Source organism: Melanerpes formicivorus, unplaced genomic scaffold, assembly GCF_026170545.1.
Source record: "Melanerpes formicivorus ecotype bairdi unplaced genomic scaffold, bMelFor1.0.p_v2 SCAF_3, whole genome shotgun sequence".
Lineage (NCBI taxonomy): Eukaryota > Metazoa > Chordata > Aves > Piciformes > Picidae > Melanerpes > Melanerpes formicivorus.
In genome coordinates, this window is record NW_027142355.1 from 28,052,978 (window position 1) to 28,066,142 (window position 13,165).

The 13,165-nt window shown below is 39.3% G+C and overlaps 1 protein-coding gene across 1 annotated transcript in view; it reads right to left on the minus strand.

The window, feature by feature from the left end:
- CFTR (CF transmembrane conductance regulator) overlaps positions 1-13,165 on the minus strand; it is a 91,457-nt gene that overhangs the window by 58,330 nt on the left and 19,962 nt on the right. Inside the window, exons 4-9 of the mRNA XM_068169824.1 lie at positions 10,239-10,454; positions 8,727-8,816; positions 7,197-7,360; positions 6,604-6,729; positions 2,591-2,837; positions 325-417 (exon numbers count right to left, since the gene is read on the minus strand). Coding sequence (XP_068025925.1) covers positions 325-417; positions 2,591-2,837; positions 6,604-6,729; positions 7,197-7,360; positions 8,727-8,816; positions 10,239-10,454 — 936 coding nt within the window. The remainder of the gene's footprint in view (positions 1-324; positions 418-2,590; positions 2,838-6,603; positions 6,730-7,196; positions 7,361-8,726; positions 8,817-10,238; positions 10,455-13,165) is intronic.

Below are 13,165 nucleotides of genomic sequence, written 5' to 3' on the forward strand. Positions count from 1 at the left end.
ATATTCATTATATTCTTAAGTATGTTCTTAAATATATATATATTTAATGTATGTATTGGATTTGCTCCTAAATTTGTGGACACAAACAAAATTTGCCTGTTATAGAACTGCTTTCCAGTGATTATTCATGCCACAGTTGGATTGTTTCCAGGCTGGCTTAAATCAGAAATAGCTACTTATTGCAGATCTCAACTCTTATTAAAAGGTCTCTTCCAAAGCTTCTCAAACATGGATATTTTGATATCATGCATTAGTTACTTGTCTGCTGATAATTGAAGCCACATACACTCCGTGTTCTAATTTAGTTTGCGTGAAAGTACTAACCTCATCCCAAAAAGCTGTTACTCTGTCCAGCTCAACCCCAGTGGTTGTTAGATTATACTCCAGGGCTTTATATTCTTTTTTCAGCAAGAAATCCTAGAAACACCATGAAAGCAGATGAGAGGAAATGGTAAGTGATGACAGCCATAACACATCCTGGACAGTACAGTACATACTTGACAATGCTGAGCACTAACTTATATTTCTAATGGTGTTACTGCATTGTAGGATCTTAAGAAAGACATAAATTCATTGCTACTGAAAGCATAACCATAAACATATTTGTTTCTGGTTTAGAAATGGTATCAAAACCTGGCATTTCCTTTACTTGCAGGACTTCTATAAGGCACCAATATGCCTTCCACCCTAATCCCTTTCAAATAAAGCTTTGGGTTTGGAGTAGGAAGTGGGAGGATGCGTTCTGTTAAACAGTCAAACAAAGCAACTACATGCTGCAATCTCCCTGTTCCAAAACTTCAGAGTTAAAAGATTTAGAATGATGTCTCTAATGACAAACAAAAAAAAACCCACACAGACAAAAAACAAACAAGCAAGCCAGCCAAAAGACAGATTAAGATCCTGGCCAGTGCAGTACCAAACTAATGTAATTTCAAGTGACACAAGCCAGCAACCTGATGCTTGTGTTAGGAAAAAAAAAGTAACCCTACACTACTGCAGGAAAGAGAGCTTCTTTATTCCATGATTTTGTTAAGGTTAGTCTGGAGGTATCATCTCTTCTAAATGTTCTTTTAAATTATTGTGGTACCAAATGAGTCTGTACAGGCAATAAGATGGACAAACTAAGAAGATGTGACAGAAAACCAGTTCTTTACAGTATGTTTGCAAATTTCCCAATTAAAACAAGTAGAAGGTAAAAAGCAGATGGATGAGAGGGCAGGAACTGAAAAACTGAGGGCAAAGTAAGTAAATAAATAAATAAGGAAATGGTAGCTGGGGTTTCATAACAAAGGTGGTGGGGTAATCCAGTGGAGTTGCTGGAGCAGTTGTAGCTGGAGAAAGCACACTGATCCTGAAACACTTCATGATTTCAAAAATATGGCTCTAGCTACAGGGAAAATACAATGACCAAGGGGACGAATCTGAGAAATGTGTGAGTGGTTTATTGGTTATGTTTCTTTTGACTAATAAAGGGCATTGGTGTTCTCTGAAGTCTGTCTAAGGAGTCAGTATTGGATCTCTCACAAAGAGATGATTATTTATGGATTCTGGAGCATCCACAGAGCTAATGACCCAAAAGACAAGTGTAGAGCAAATTGAGGGCAATGGTCTGACAACAGGGCTTGCCAGTTCTGTGACAGGGCACTGGATGCACTCTTTCAGGAACAAGGAGAGACAGGATACCTCCACTAACACCTAGGGAGTCTGAGAGCACAAGGACAGCCTACAAACATGCTTCTGAGTGTTGAACAGAAAAGTTTATGGCTAGATTTCTCAAATTTTCTGCCCAGAAAATATGATAATTGCTCAGATTTCTGATTTAACTTCCATATTAGGAGTTTTTATCACACTTATTATAATAAAATATATATTTTACTATTAAGGTCTATAAATATGTTTTTTTAAAAAAGCCAGCAATTTGTCCCTGAAATACAGTAAAAAATATTTTCATGAGGAGTGATTCCAAAACAGCAGATAAAACTGAAAGAGTTAATGAGAATTTACCCTGATTTGACTCTACAGATAAGCCTCTCATGCTGGTATATGAGCAATTGATCTCAGTAGGTAAGGTAGGCAATAATTATTTGACCAGTACCTTAATTATGTTTACTACTCATAATGAATGAGATGCACATTTGCATAAGATGTGCAGAATCTCCTGCTGTGCTTGCCACTAATAGGTAGGAAAGCAGAAGATCTGTGACTGTTTCTGCTGAAAGCCCTGCTATATAAAACATGTACTAATTTTGTCCTCCCTTTTCTGAAAGAAAAACATCTCCTAAGCACCACAATTCGTGATACATTTTTATTAATGTTCTTATTCTGCAGTGACAATAAATAAGCAAATGGCATCACTTAAATAAAACAAACCAGGGTGCAGGTAGCATGAGAGTCCTGTGGTTATGCTGCCTGGGGAACCACATAACATGAAGATTGATAGCGACATTTCATGGTGTGTAGTCAAAGCAATATGTAGTATGTTCAGAAAGTCTGCACAAATGCTGTGTTCTTTTGTTGATCAAGTGACAAGATAACACGCCATAAAGAATTAGCTTACGTACTTGGGAAGATTTTAGTGTATGTGCCCTACCTGTATTTTGTTTATAGCTCCAACAGAGTCGTACCAGGTCTGTACAGACCCAGGAAACTGCCTGGTCACTGTCATTCGAAGAACAATGCAGAAGGAAATGGTGGTGAATATTTTTCGGAGAATAATTCCTTTGGTCACAGCGTATGGAAGTACAGCTAAAAACACCACAAAAAAGCCTGAAAAGAAGAAGGCTGAGCTGTTGAAGTATCTCACATAAGCAGCTTTTCGGGTAAACTTCAGCTCAGTTCTGTTAAAAGAAAACAAACAACAAATACAAATAATTAATATAAGATCCTATAGCTTACATCTTACAAATAGTTTGGAAGGATCTGTGGTAAAACAATTAACCCAGAGGCTCATTTCAACCTTCTTATTTTCTAGCACTGCAATTAAAAAAAACAAGATTCAAAACTATTTTTGACAGAAAAAAAAATGATTGGACTCAAATTTTGGCACTAATGTTTGAATTCAGTAATTTCAGTATCACTAAGGTTGGAAGAGACCTCAAAGATCATCGAGTCCAACGTTCAGGAACGTCAGGCAAAATAACAATGATCTATGTCATGATTTATATACTTTGTAAACCACAAGCCTCTACAATTCCTGGCACAATCCTCCTTAAGCCTATAATGTGATATATAATACACTCCCGGAAGCATCACCTCATACTCATGCAATCAGGTAGATTTCCTAGATATCTAAGTATCTCCCCTGAAAATAAGATACTATGAAATGCAGTTTTGGTATGCATTACCATTTAACAAAATAAAAAGAACAATCCACAATCCATATGTAGTGTCACCTCCTTTTGCAGAGCAGCCTACTAGCAGCTTCACCCACAAAGTGAGGCATCAGGTATCCTCAGCTTGAAGAGGTGGAATGCAGGGAGTCTGCTCTCTACCTTCTTTTCTCTATCACAGCTCTGTCTATGGAGTAGCCTACTGACTGCTGTGCAGTTAGGAATGCAGCTGGTTATCACTTGGATTTAAGGCCAGGGTGGATGTGGTTTTGAGCAACTTGCTCTAGTGGAAGGTAATCCTGCCTATGGCAGAAGGTTGGAACTAGATGGTCTTTAACGTCCCTTTCAATCAAAACCATTCTATGATCCTATGACTTGGGACAGGTCTTGCTGGTACAGTGTGGCAACCTGGAGAGAGATGCAAGGGCAACTATGAGGCTTCTGCATGTATAGAGCTTAGACCAGTGTATGCTTGTTCATGAAGTGATGCTGAAGGAATCAGTACACATATGTGAGCTTCAGATTCCTTGCTTTGTATAAAAATGTATGTTCCACTGACAAAGTGTAGACACTTCCAGCCTTAGACTTCACCTTCTCTAGTGCTATACTATGGCTCAGGGGAAGAGTTTAGTGTGGTGTTTTTTCACTTTTCTAAATACATTGCAAATCCCATAGAGTTGCAGGTATGTTTTATTCAGACACCTGTTAGCAACAGTTATGACCAGTTAATTACCACTTAAGAGGGCGTACAGGAGGCAGTCCATATTGCTCCCTTTGAGTGCCCCACAACAGTTTGCCTGCAGCAGTCTTATACCTGGAGAATGGCCAGGCCTGGCAGCTTAAGTCTACCAGAGTAAGAACACAGGTCTATATGGTTCATTAAAGTTGATTAAACTGTATAGCATCAGAAAATGACTGCATACAGAAATAGCTTGGTAATGACCGGGTTATAACTCACTACTGCTAAAATACAGATACAGCTTCACACACAAGCTCTCAGTCCCACCAGCTTAAGAAGCCAGCTGACTGAGAGGCCCTGCAGAGCTGGTTCAGTAAGCAAAATTCACCTGGAGCTGACATTCAGGGTTGACCTGCTCTGCTGATATTTTCACCAAGTGACCTGTTGGAGCTCTCTCTCTCAAAAAAAAACAACAAAATCCAAGGTATTTTGATGCATAGAAGTAGAAGAGAGAGACTTTGATCTTGTGATACTGTTCACACACTTGCCTTTTAAGAACCCATTCATAATACAATAAAAAATCAACTCCAGCATTACAAAATTCAGTACAAATTATTGTAGAAAGCATAGACCATACAATGGTAGCCCTTTGTTTCCATATTTCTGTGACCAGTTTGTAGACTAAAATTTATTTCATTATTTCTACTGTATTTTCTCACAAGCTGTGGTCTCAAATCTCCTAAAAGCAATGTGTGTGAGACCAGGGAAATCCTAATCTGGTTCCATCCTGAAGGTAGAATCCCAGCCTGGATTCAGATTGTGTTTTCTCTGATTGTTTACAGTATATCATTACAAATTTCAAGATCTTCCTTCTTCTAAAGGTAAAGATCACTCTGTTTTTCCTAGATTGTCTTTCAGAAAGCAGCTGAACAATGAAGTGTTTGTGTTACAATATCATTTAATCTCTTTTATTTATGTGATAATATGACACTTTTATTTCTTTGCTTTTATTTTATTTTTCCAATCACACACCTGGCACAGAATTTTAATTCTCTGTACAGGCCTAAACAAATACATGTGACAGCTTTACTTTCTGCAATGTCACCCACCAATCAATACGTCACTTCTCCCTTCCCTCAAGACTCGCTGTCAGGAACAAAGATATCCTTCTCACAGCTCTCAGCTAACTAGGTTAGATCTTTTATGTCCTTTCTGCTTCAGGTCTGGTAGTTCCAGGTAAATTCTATTAATTAAATAAGCATTATACAAGGTTATCTACAGAGAATAGAATAGAATAGAATAGAATAGAATAGAATAGAATAGAATAGAATAGAATAGAATAGACCAGGTTGGAAGAGACCTTCAAGATCATCGCGTCCAACCTATCATCCAACACCACCTAATCAACTAACCCATGCAACCAAGCACCCTGTCAAGTCTCCTCCTGAACACCTCCAGTGACGGCGACTCCACCACCTCCCCGGGCAGTCCATTCCAATGGGCAATCACTCTCTCTGTGTAAAACTTCCTCCTGCCCTCCAGCCTGAACTTCCCCTGGCGCAGCCTGAGACTGTGTCCTCTTGTTCTGGTGCTAGCTGCCTGGGAGAAGAGATCAACCTCTGCCTGTTTACAACCCCCCTTCAGGTAGTTGTAGAGAGCAATAAGGTCACCCCTGAGTCTCCTCTCCAGGCTAAGCAGCCCCAGCTCCCTCAGCCTCTCCTCATAGGGCTTGTGTTCCAAGCCCCTCACTAACTTCGTTGCCCTTCTCTGGACACATTCCAGCAAGTCAACCTCCTTCCTAAACTGAGGGGCCCAGAACTGGACACAGGACTCGAGGTGTGGCCTAACCAGTGCAGTGTACAGGGGCAGAATGACCTCCCTGCTCCTGCTGGCCACACTGTTCTTAATGCAGGCCAGGATGCCATTGGCCCTCCTGGCCGCCTGGGCACACTGCAGGCTCATGTTCATCCTACCATCAACCAGCACCCCCAGGTCCCTCTCTGCCTGGCTGCTCTCCAGCCACTCTGACCCCAGCCTGTAGCACTGCAGATGTATGTATGTATGCAGATGTATGTATGCATGCAGATGTAATGTATGTGAATGCAGTTGGGGAGGATGAATGCATGAAGCTGCACTGTTTTAATCCTCTCATGGATTGCATGCAACATTTGAAACCAGCTTTATTGCATTTCTCAGAGAACGGCTGCAGAGCACTCTTACTATTTCCTTCACCGCAGAATAGGAAAGTCTGCAAACTCTTAAGTAACCATCACAAAAGAGCTTTTTATTGTAAGGTGAGGAGAGGGTTGGTCAGAAACAAACACAGATGCCACAATTGTTTTACCTGCGCAAACTCACCAGTGAAATACCATTATAACAAACGAGGAAGGAAAAAAAAAAACCCAAAGTAATGAACTTGACAAATTGGGGGAAAAAAAAAATCCCCAAGCTACAGTATGGGAATGTAGTTAGCTTATGGAGTTATTTATTTGCTTTACCTCTTAATTAAAAGATCACAGATGGTGTCCATAGACACCTAGTATATATTTTTCCTGATCACACTAAAAAAATGGACTAACAACAGGGGACACTTACTCACGGATGCTTTCAATCATTTTTTCCATTGCGTCTTCCCAACAATAGGCTTTAACTGATTGAATATTTTCAATTATTTCTGATGTGATGACAAGTCTCTCGTTGATCTTTCCTGCTCTCTTATTCCTACAAAGTAAAAAGGCAGTAGGTCAGTCCTCATCTCTTTCATCTTGTATAGTTAGTTTCTGTCCCTTTATATTTTATGGAAACACTTCCCCTACAGGGCCTATGCTTAAAATGTTTATTTTAACAGAATTATTATGAAGAATATGAGAGCAATTATTAGAAATGCAGTAATTGTTTTACTAAGGAGGAAAAAAAAAAGCTCTAAAAAGAACAAATCAAGTCACTAACAAGAAGTTTTAATTCTACAAAGCATTATCACTATTTACTGGATGTTAGACCTTTCATTTTGTTGAGTTTAGACAGCTGCTGCTAAACAAGTCTCTGATTTTCCCAGCACAGCTAACACACTTTAGAGTCCACTTTGGTGACAATGTCTTCATTAGAGAGTCTCAATCAAGTGGTATAAGTTTCTTAAACCAATATGTTTCAGGAAAATATACTGGAATATTTTAAAACAGTCTCATCACCTGTATTTCATCATCATTTGTCCCAGCCAAGCTTGGAAAAAGGCCAGGACTATTAGAAAAGCAAGTCCAGAAAATGCAGAAGCTTCTAACATATCCCAGAGCAGTCCCATCAGCAGTGCCACTTGTAAAGGTGCAATCCATACAAAATGAGCCAGAGCAAGACCCTGTGAAAGCCCACAGCAAAAATAATAATAACAATACAAGTTACAGACGTGCTCTGAAAACTACACAGAAAGAAAGAAGTCATTACAGCGACACTTTGAAAAACGTAATGAAGAATGATACAAGTATTTCCACTAGTAAAACAAGTTTATAAAGGAGGATATGTGATCCTGGGCACATAGCATTCTGGGTGTTAATTATGGTGACAACGTAGCAATACATAGACATTCCACGCCTAAACTGTGATTTTTGTGAGGTAAAGTTCAGTCTGCAGTTGACTGACTGCTATGTATATGCACAAGGAAAAAATCCCAGCTTTGTAAAAGTAAACAGAATTTGCCATTGGTGCTGGCCTTTTCAACCACTGCATATGAGAAAAATACACAAAAGAATCTCCTGAGAGTGATTTAATCTGATACAGGAGGCAAACACTACTTTGGTGAAGAGATGAGTTCTGTGTCAACACAACTAATTTCAGACTGCTGCCTGTCAGTCATGTTCACATCAGGCAGATTTTGGACTGAATCCTGTGATCAGGTTGCACTGGGGGTCTGTTGCTGCAGCTGCACTGTTGCAGTGACAGGGTGCTTGTCCTAGCTTACTAGGTGCTAGTTGACATTGCTCTATGTAGTAACACAATGCTAAAAGTAAATACACCCTACAGCTCCAGCCATATGTCTACAGTCTCTGATCTTGCTTCTTTTATCGGAAGCAATCCTCATACTATCAGTGGGACAACTAAGCATACATACTACACAGAAGTTCATAGAGTTTCTGGTCCCCAAACCCACTAGAGGGGATTTTCCTGTATCTTAAATTGAAGAGAAGCTTTAGACTGGAAATGTTTTGCAATATAGATGTGTTAGGAATGATTCCTAATAAGGTTTTACATTGACATTTACTAACTTTTAGGACAGTGGGTAATAGTATCTATAGGATGCTGAATATCACTTGTTCAGTGATAAGAACACACTGAGTCACCTTAGTAAAAAAGTACAGTGGTCAGGAAAAAAGGATGGGAGGACTGAACCAGCAAATTCTGACCTCTGTGAAACTGTGTAACCCAGAGTTTTCCTGGCAGGTTCTCAGTGCACTATAAAGCAAGCATGTAAAAATGCACCTGGATTTGGTTTTCTCTGCTGATCAGCATAAGGGGATAAAGGATGTCATAAGTATCAGAACAAGCATTTCCAAGACCATGCGCCAACGCATTTTCTCAAGGTAGTGATGCATTTTATATCTATGATGAGCAATCAGTGCAGTTCATCATTTATGCTCCTTCCTTCCTTAATATTTGTCATGAAAGGCTTGAAGTGTTGCATTTGTATTTGATGGACCACCAAGTGGACAAAACAACTGATGACATACCTCATCAAATTTATTCAGATTGTTGGAAAGAAGACTGACCAATTGTCCAGTACTTATTTTATCTAGAACTCTGCTTGACAGTTTTAATATCTGTAAAAGAAAACAAACCCATATAACTAATAGCCATATAACTCATCCCCATAAACCAGAATACAGATAAAAATAACAAGCAATGGTACAGTAGTATAAGTAATAATTCACTTACCACTTTGAGCTGTAAAGGAAGTCTCATTAAACTTGTTATTTGTGTCACTTCAATTTAATATAGTCATTAAACTGCTTTACAAATATTGATTTATTGACATAGTCCAGCTTTCTGTTGAATATTTTATGTATATAGATATATATGCAAATCTAAGTTTTAATTAGGCACACATGCTGTGTGCTGCTCTGCATCCTCAAAGGTCTCCTACTGTGCCTGTCTTGACAAATATATTTGAAAAATGTTTGCACAGTGAGCTGTTAACTACAGTAACTAACATCTTTGTTTAAATTAGCTCCTTTGGTATTGGTAAAACCAAATACCTTTTTAAATCTTTGGATTTGTGAACACATGATGGATCAGTATCTGTTGATCTCTTCATTAGAGATCTCACAGTATCATTCAAACTCAATTCCTTCTATGTTATATGCATTGTTTAAATCTTGACTTCTAATCCCCTTTGGAAAATGTTCTTTGGCCACCAGCATGTGATCTTCTTCCTTTGAAATACAAGCATATAATAGGAGCACAGAACAATTAAGCCATTTCATCACAAATCCAGCAATTACAGAGGCTGACTTCAGTCAAACCAGCTGTAGACAAGTATTTAATACTTAGAACTTATGAAAGAGAGAGAGCTGTCAAAAACTGATGTTAGCCACATTAGGCTTTTGTGTATTTTGTGTGCCTTGACTAACAAATCTACCCCACCTGGAATACTGTGTCCAGTTCTGGAGCCCCTATTACAGGAAGGATCTGGATGTGCTGGAATGTGTCCAGAGAAGGGTCACAAGGAAGATCAGAGGGCTGCACCACCTCTCCTATTGAGACAGACTGAGAGAGTTGGAGTTGTTCAGTCTGGAGAGGAGAAGGCTCCGAGGAGACCTTACTGTGGCCTTCTAGTATCTGAAGAGGGGCGACAAGGAAGCTGGGGAGGGACTTTTTAGGCTGTCAGGCAGTGATAGGACTAGAGGGAATGGAGCAAAAATAGAGGAGGGTAAATTTAGATGAGACATTAGGAGCAAGTTCTTCACCATAAGGGTGGTGAGACACTGGAACAGGTTGCCCAGGTAGGTGGTAGAAGCCCCATCCCTGGGTGTTTTTAGGGCCAGGTTGGATGTGGCTCTGGGCACCCTGATCTACTGGAAGATGTCCCTGCCCATGAACAGGGGGTTTGGAACTAGATGATCCTTGAGGTCCCTTCCAAGCCTGAGAATTCTGTGAAATCTATCAATCTTTCAACAAATTGGCCTAAAAGTTACATAGGCTACAGGCAGAGGTTTGGCTTTGAGAGTAAATTAAACAATTACCTTCTTATAAATCAAACTAAACATAGCTATCCTCATTTGCATTCCTATATGATGAAGACCAAATATAGCAGGATGTATGAGCAGTGTTCTCACAAGGAAGAGAAGGCACAAGCCAATTGCCAGGTAGTAGGCTATGGATCTTTCGTCAGAGTTGTCCGGATCATAGGAAGCTATTATTCTTCCTAGCAGAAGTGGTTGCACAGATTTTGTTACTTCCTGCAGATGGAAACGAGAAAAATAATTTTGGTCAGCAATTAATTCATTTTTACACAAAGGTTAATATTTTAAGTTCAAGTCTTACCAAGTTTTATATTTTAAATGAAGGAGCCAGGACTGTTTGTTGTGCAAACTAAAGAAATTTGCAGTCGTTGCACAGGAGAACCGACAATTCACTTCTGTCTTACTCTGTGATCCTCCTGCAATTCTGCTAAAACAAATCTAGTTTGCAAATTTTGTTTGATCATTTCCTATGAAAGTGAAAACTGAAATTCGCTCCCACATTTAATTTTCAGAGTTGTAATGGATTAGCCACATCATGTAACTGAATCCAGTTTAGCAGGTAGGATCTCTGTTTTGGCCTCTAGGGAACAGGTCTCACTACACTTTACTGGACTTACAGAAAGAGTCATTGCTCCTGAAATGATCACCACCAGAACACAGTAAGGATATAGCTAAGACATAAAGTAAGTGGAAATAGCAACAGCATAAAATATAAACAGTTTGGATCATCCTATTCAACAGTTCTAGACATTGCACCCAGGGTTGTAACAAAAGCAGAATGAAAGAGCTTAAATGGTAGGTGAGGCAGATTTAATAAAGCCCTCAGAGAAAAACAAAACCAGTCCCTCCTGCATTGGCAGCCCCAGTGCTTCCCATCCCAGGATGAACAACATGGTAGGGAACCAAAACAGGTGAGGAAAGAGAGGTGGTATCAGACTGCTAAACTACAAGACATCCAACTGATCTGCTGCAGTCCTGACTTTACCTTTGCCTGCTGTTACATTCAGCCTTCGCCTCCTTTTCTGTTGTGATTAAACCCTCTTAGTGTTATCCCACCTCTGCCTTCCATTTCCCTTCACGATCCTATCATTCTCATATTTTTACTTCCATAACCTCATTCTTTTCCAGCTCTGCTTCTTACCCACTCCTTCCCTATTCCTTCCTCAAGAAATGCAAAAACAAAAATCAATGTGCTGATGTTTAATGATTTGCTTCATCTTCTGCATGAGCATCTGAAAGGTATGAAGTATGTATGTGCTTCATTGCTATACTCAGTGTAAAAACTTCTAGTGCTGTCCCACCTTCTTTCTATTCTCAGCAGAAAGCATTTGATACTGCAAAAACAGCAAGAAACTATAGAATTAGTTTCTGTACCTGTGTGTTAAATTCTGCCATAAAGCTATTAGTATAGCCTTTCAGCCAAAAATAACACAGACCAGCAAACAGAGACTCAAAGAGAAGTGAACTAGTGAAGTTCATCTGTAATTAACCTGCTACAGTAATAATTAGGTCAGGGAAATATCTTATTTTTTCCCCTTCTCCTTTGGGTTCTTTTTGGTTTCTTACACAAAACCAATCCAAATCCCAAGTACTTCTACAGCCTATACAGTAATTCCTTTTAAATGTCACTGCTGGTGGAGCTTTTTCCCCAGAACAGATGAAATTTTACATCTCAAATAGGACGCCTGTGCTACTCACCAGAGTTCCCAAATTAAACACCACTCCGCCTCAACACAAATGCTGTAAATCCGGAGCCAGCTTTGACAAAAACTTCAGTGTTATTAGTAGGCAAAGGGAGGGGTGTTTATTAAAACACACATGACCCAAGTCAGCTGTGCTTAGACCATATGCATCCCAAAGCAGCAAACCGAAACCCCTCGAAACTCACAAAATACGAACCAGTCACCTCTCAAGGACAATGTAGTGGTTTCATACTCTCAGAGATTCCAAGATAAGCTTTTGTATATAGGCTGAAAATAGCAAGATCTTTTTTTTCTGTATTTACTGTTATTCCAGTGAAAATGCCATGCTCTGCTGCTGTGTTTGTTGTGACTATAAAGGTATTGCATACATGCCTAGCTCACTGGGGAAAAAAAAGGTGATTACAGACTAAGAGTAGAATAATGGCTGGCTATAAGCCAAATAATTTTCTATCTCATGGGGCATAAAACTCCACTGGTTTGCAGTGGAGATTTCTCAGCTTGCTTTCTGAAGATACAAATCTACATACAAATGAAAGCAGAACTACCCATTTCTCATTTTTTTCTCTTGTAACCTCAAAATTACCCACTGATGCAAATATGGATAAATAAACTGATTAGAATGACCTGCCTAAAAAAAAAGAACGGGATTTATGCACCTGACAGAAAATACAGTTTTCAAGATTTGTAATTTTCCTTCCCCATTCCTCTTCCCTCTGTATCCATCATAGGCCATTGAGAAACTCAGAAATGTCCCCCTCACAGAAATTTCAATTAAAAGAGCAATGATCTGAAGAGCAATGAGAGCATGACACAGGATATTGTGCTAATCCTAGCTGGTATGACTATTCTTATGCAATAAGAACTTTCACATTGTGTGTATTCCCCATATGCTCAATCACTCTGTATTTAAAGACAATAACGCACATCTCTGTTTTGGCACATGCCCAAGAAGTGCTTCAGGACTTTCATATCCTTCCCTGCCTCCTCACTCACACCCGTGACCTATATGCAAGAACTTCAGGAAATCCTCATTAGAGTCCTTTGGGATATGATAGTAAAACCATTTCTAAGTTAATGTTAGCAGCTGCTGTGCCTGAGTGGAAATATACATTTCATGGGGGTGAATATAAAAGAAAATTGTAAGTAGAATCAAGCTGATCCTCACCACAACGAACACGAGTTTTTAGCTGGTACAATGCTAAAAAGCAAGATTTTTGTGTTGCT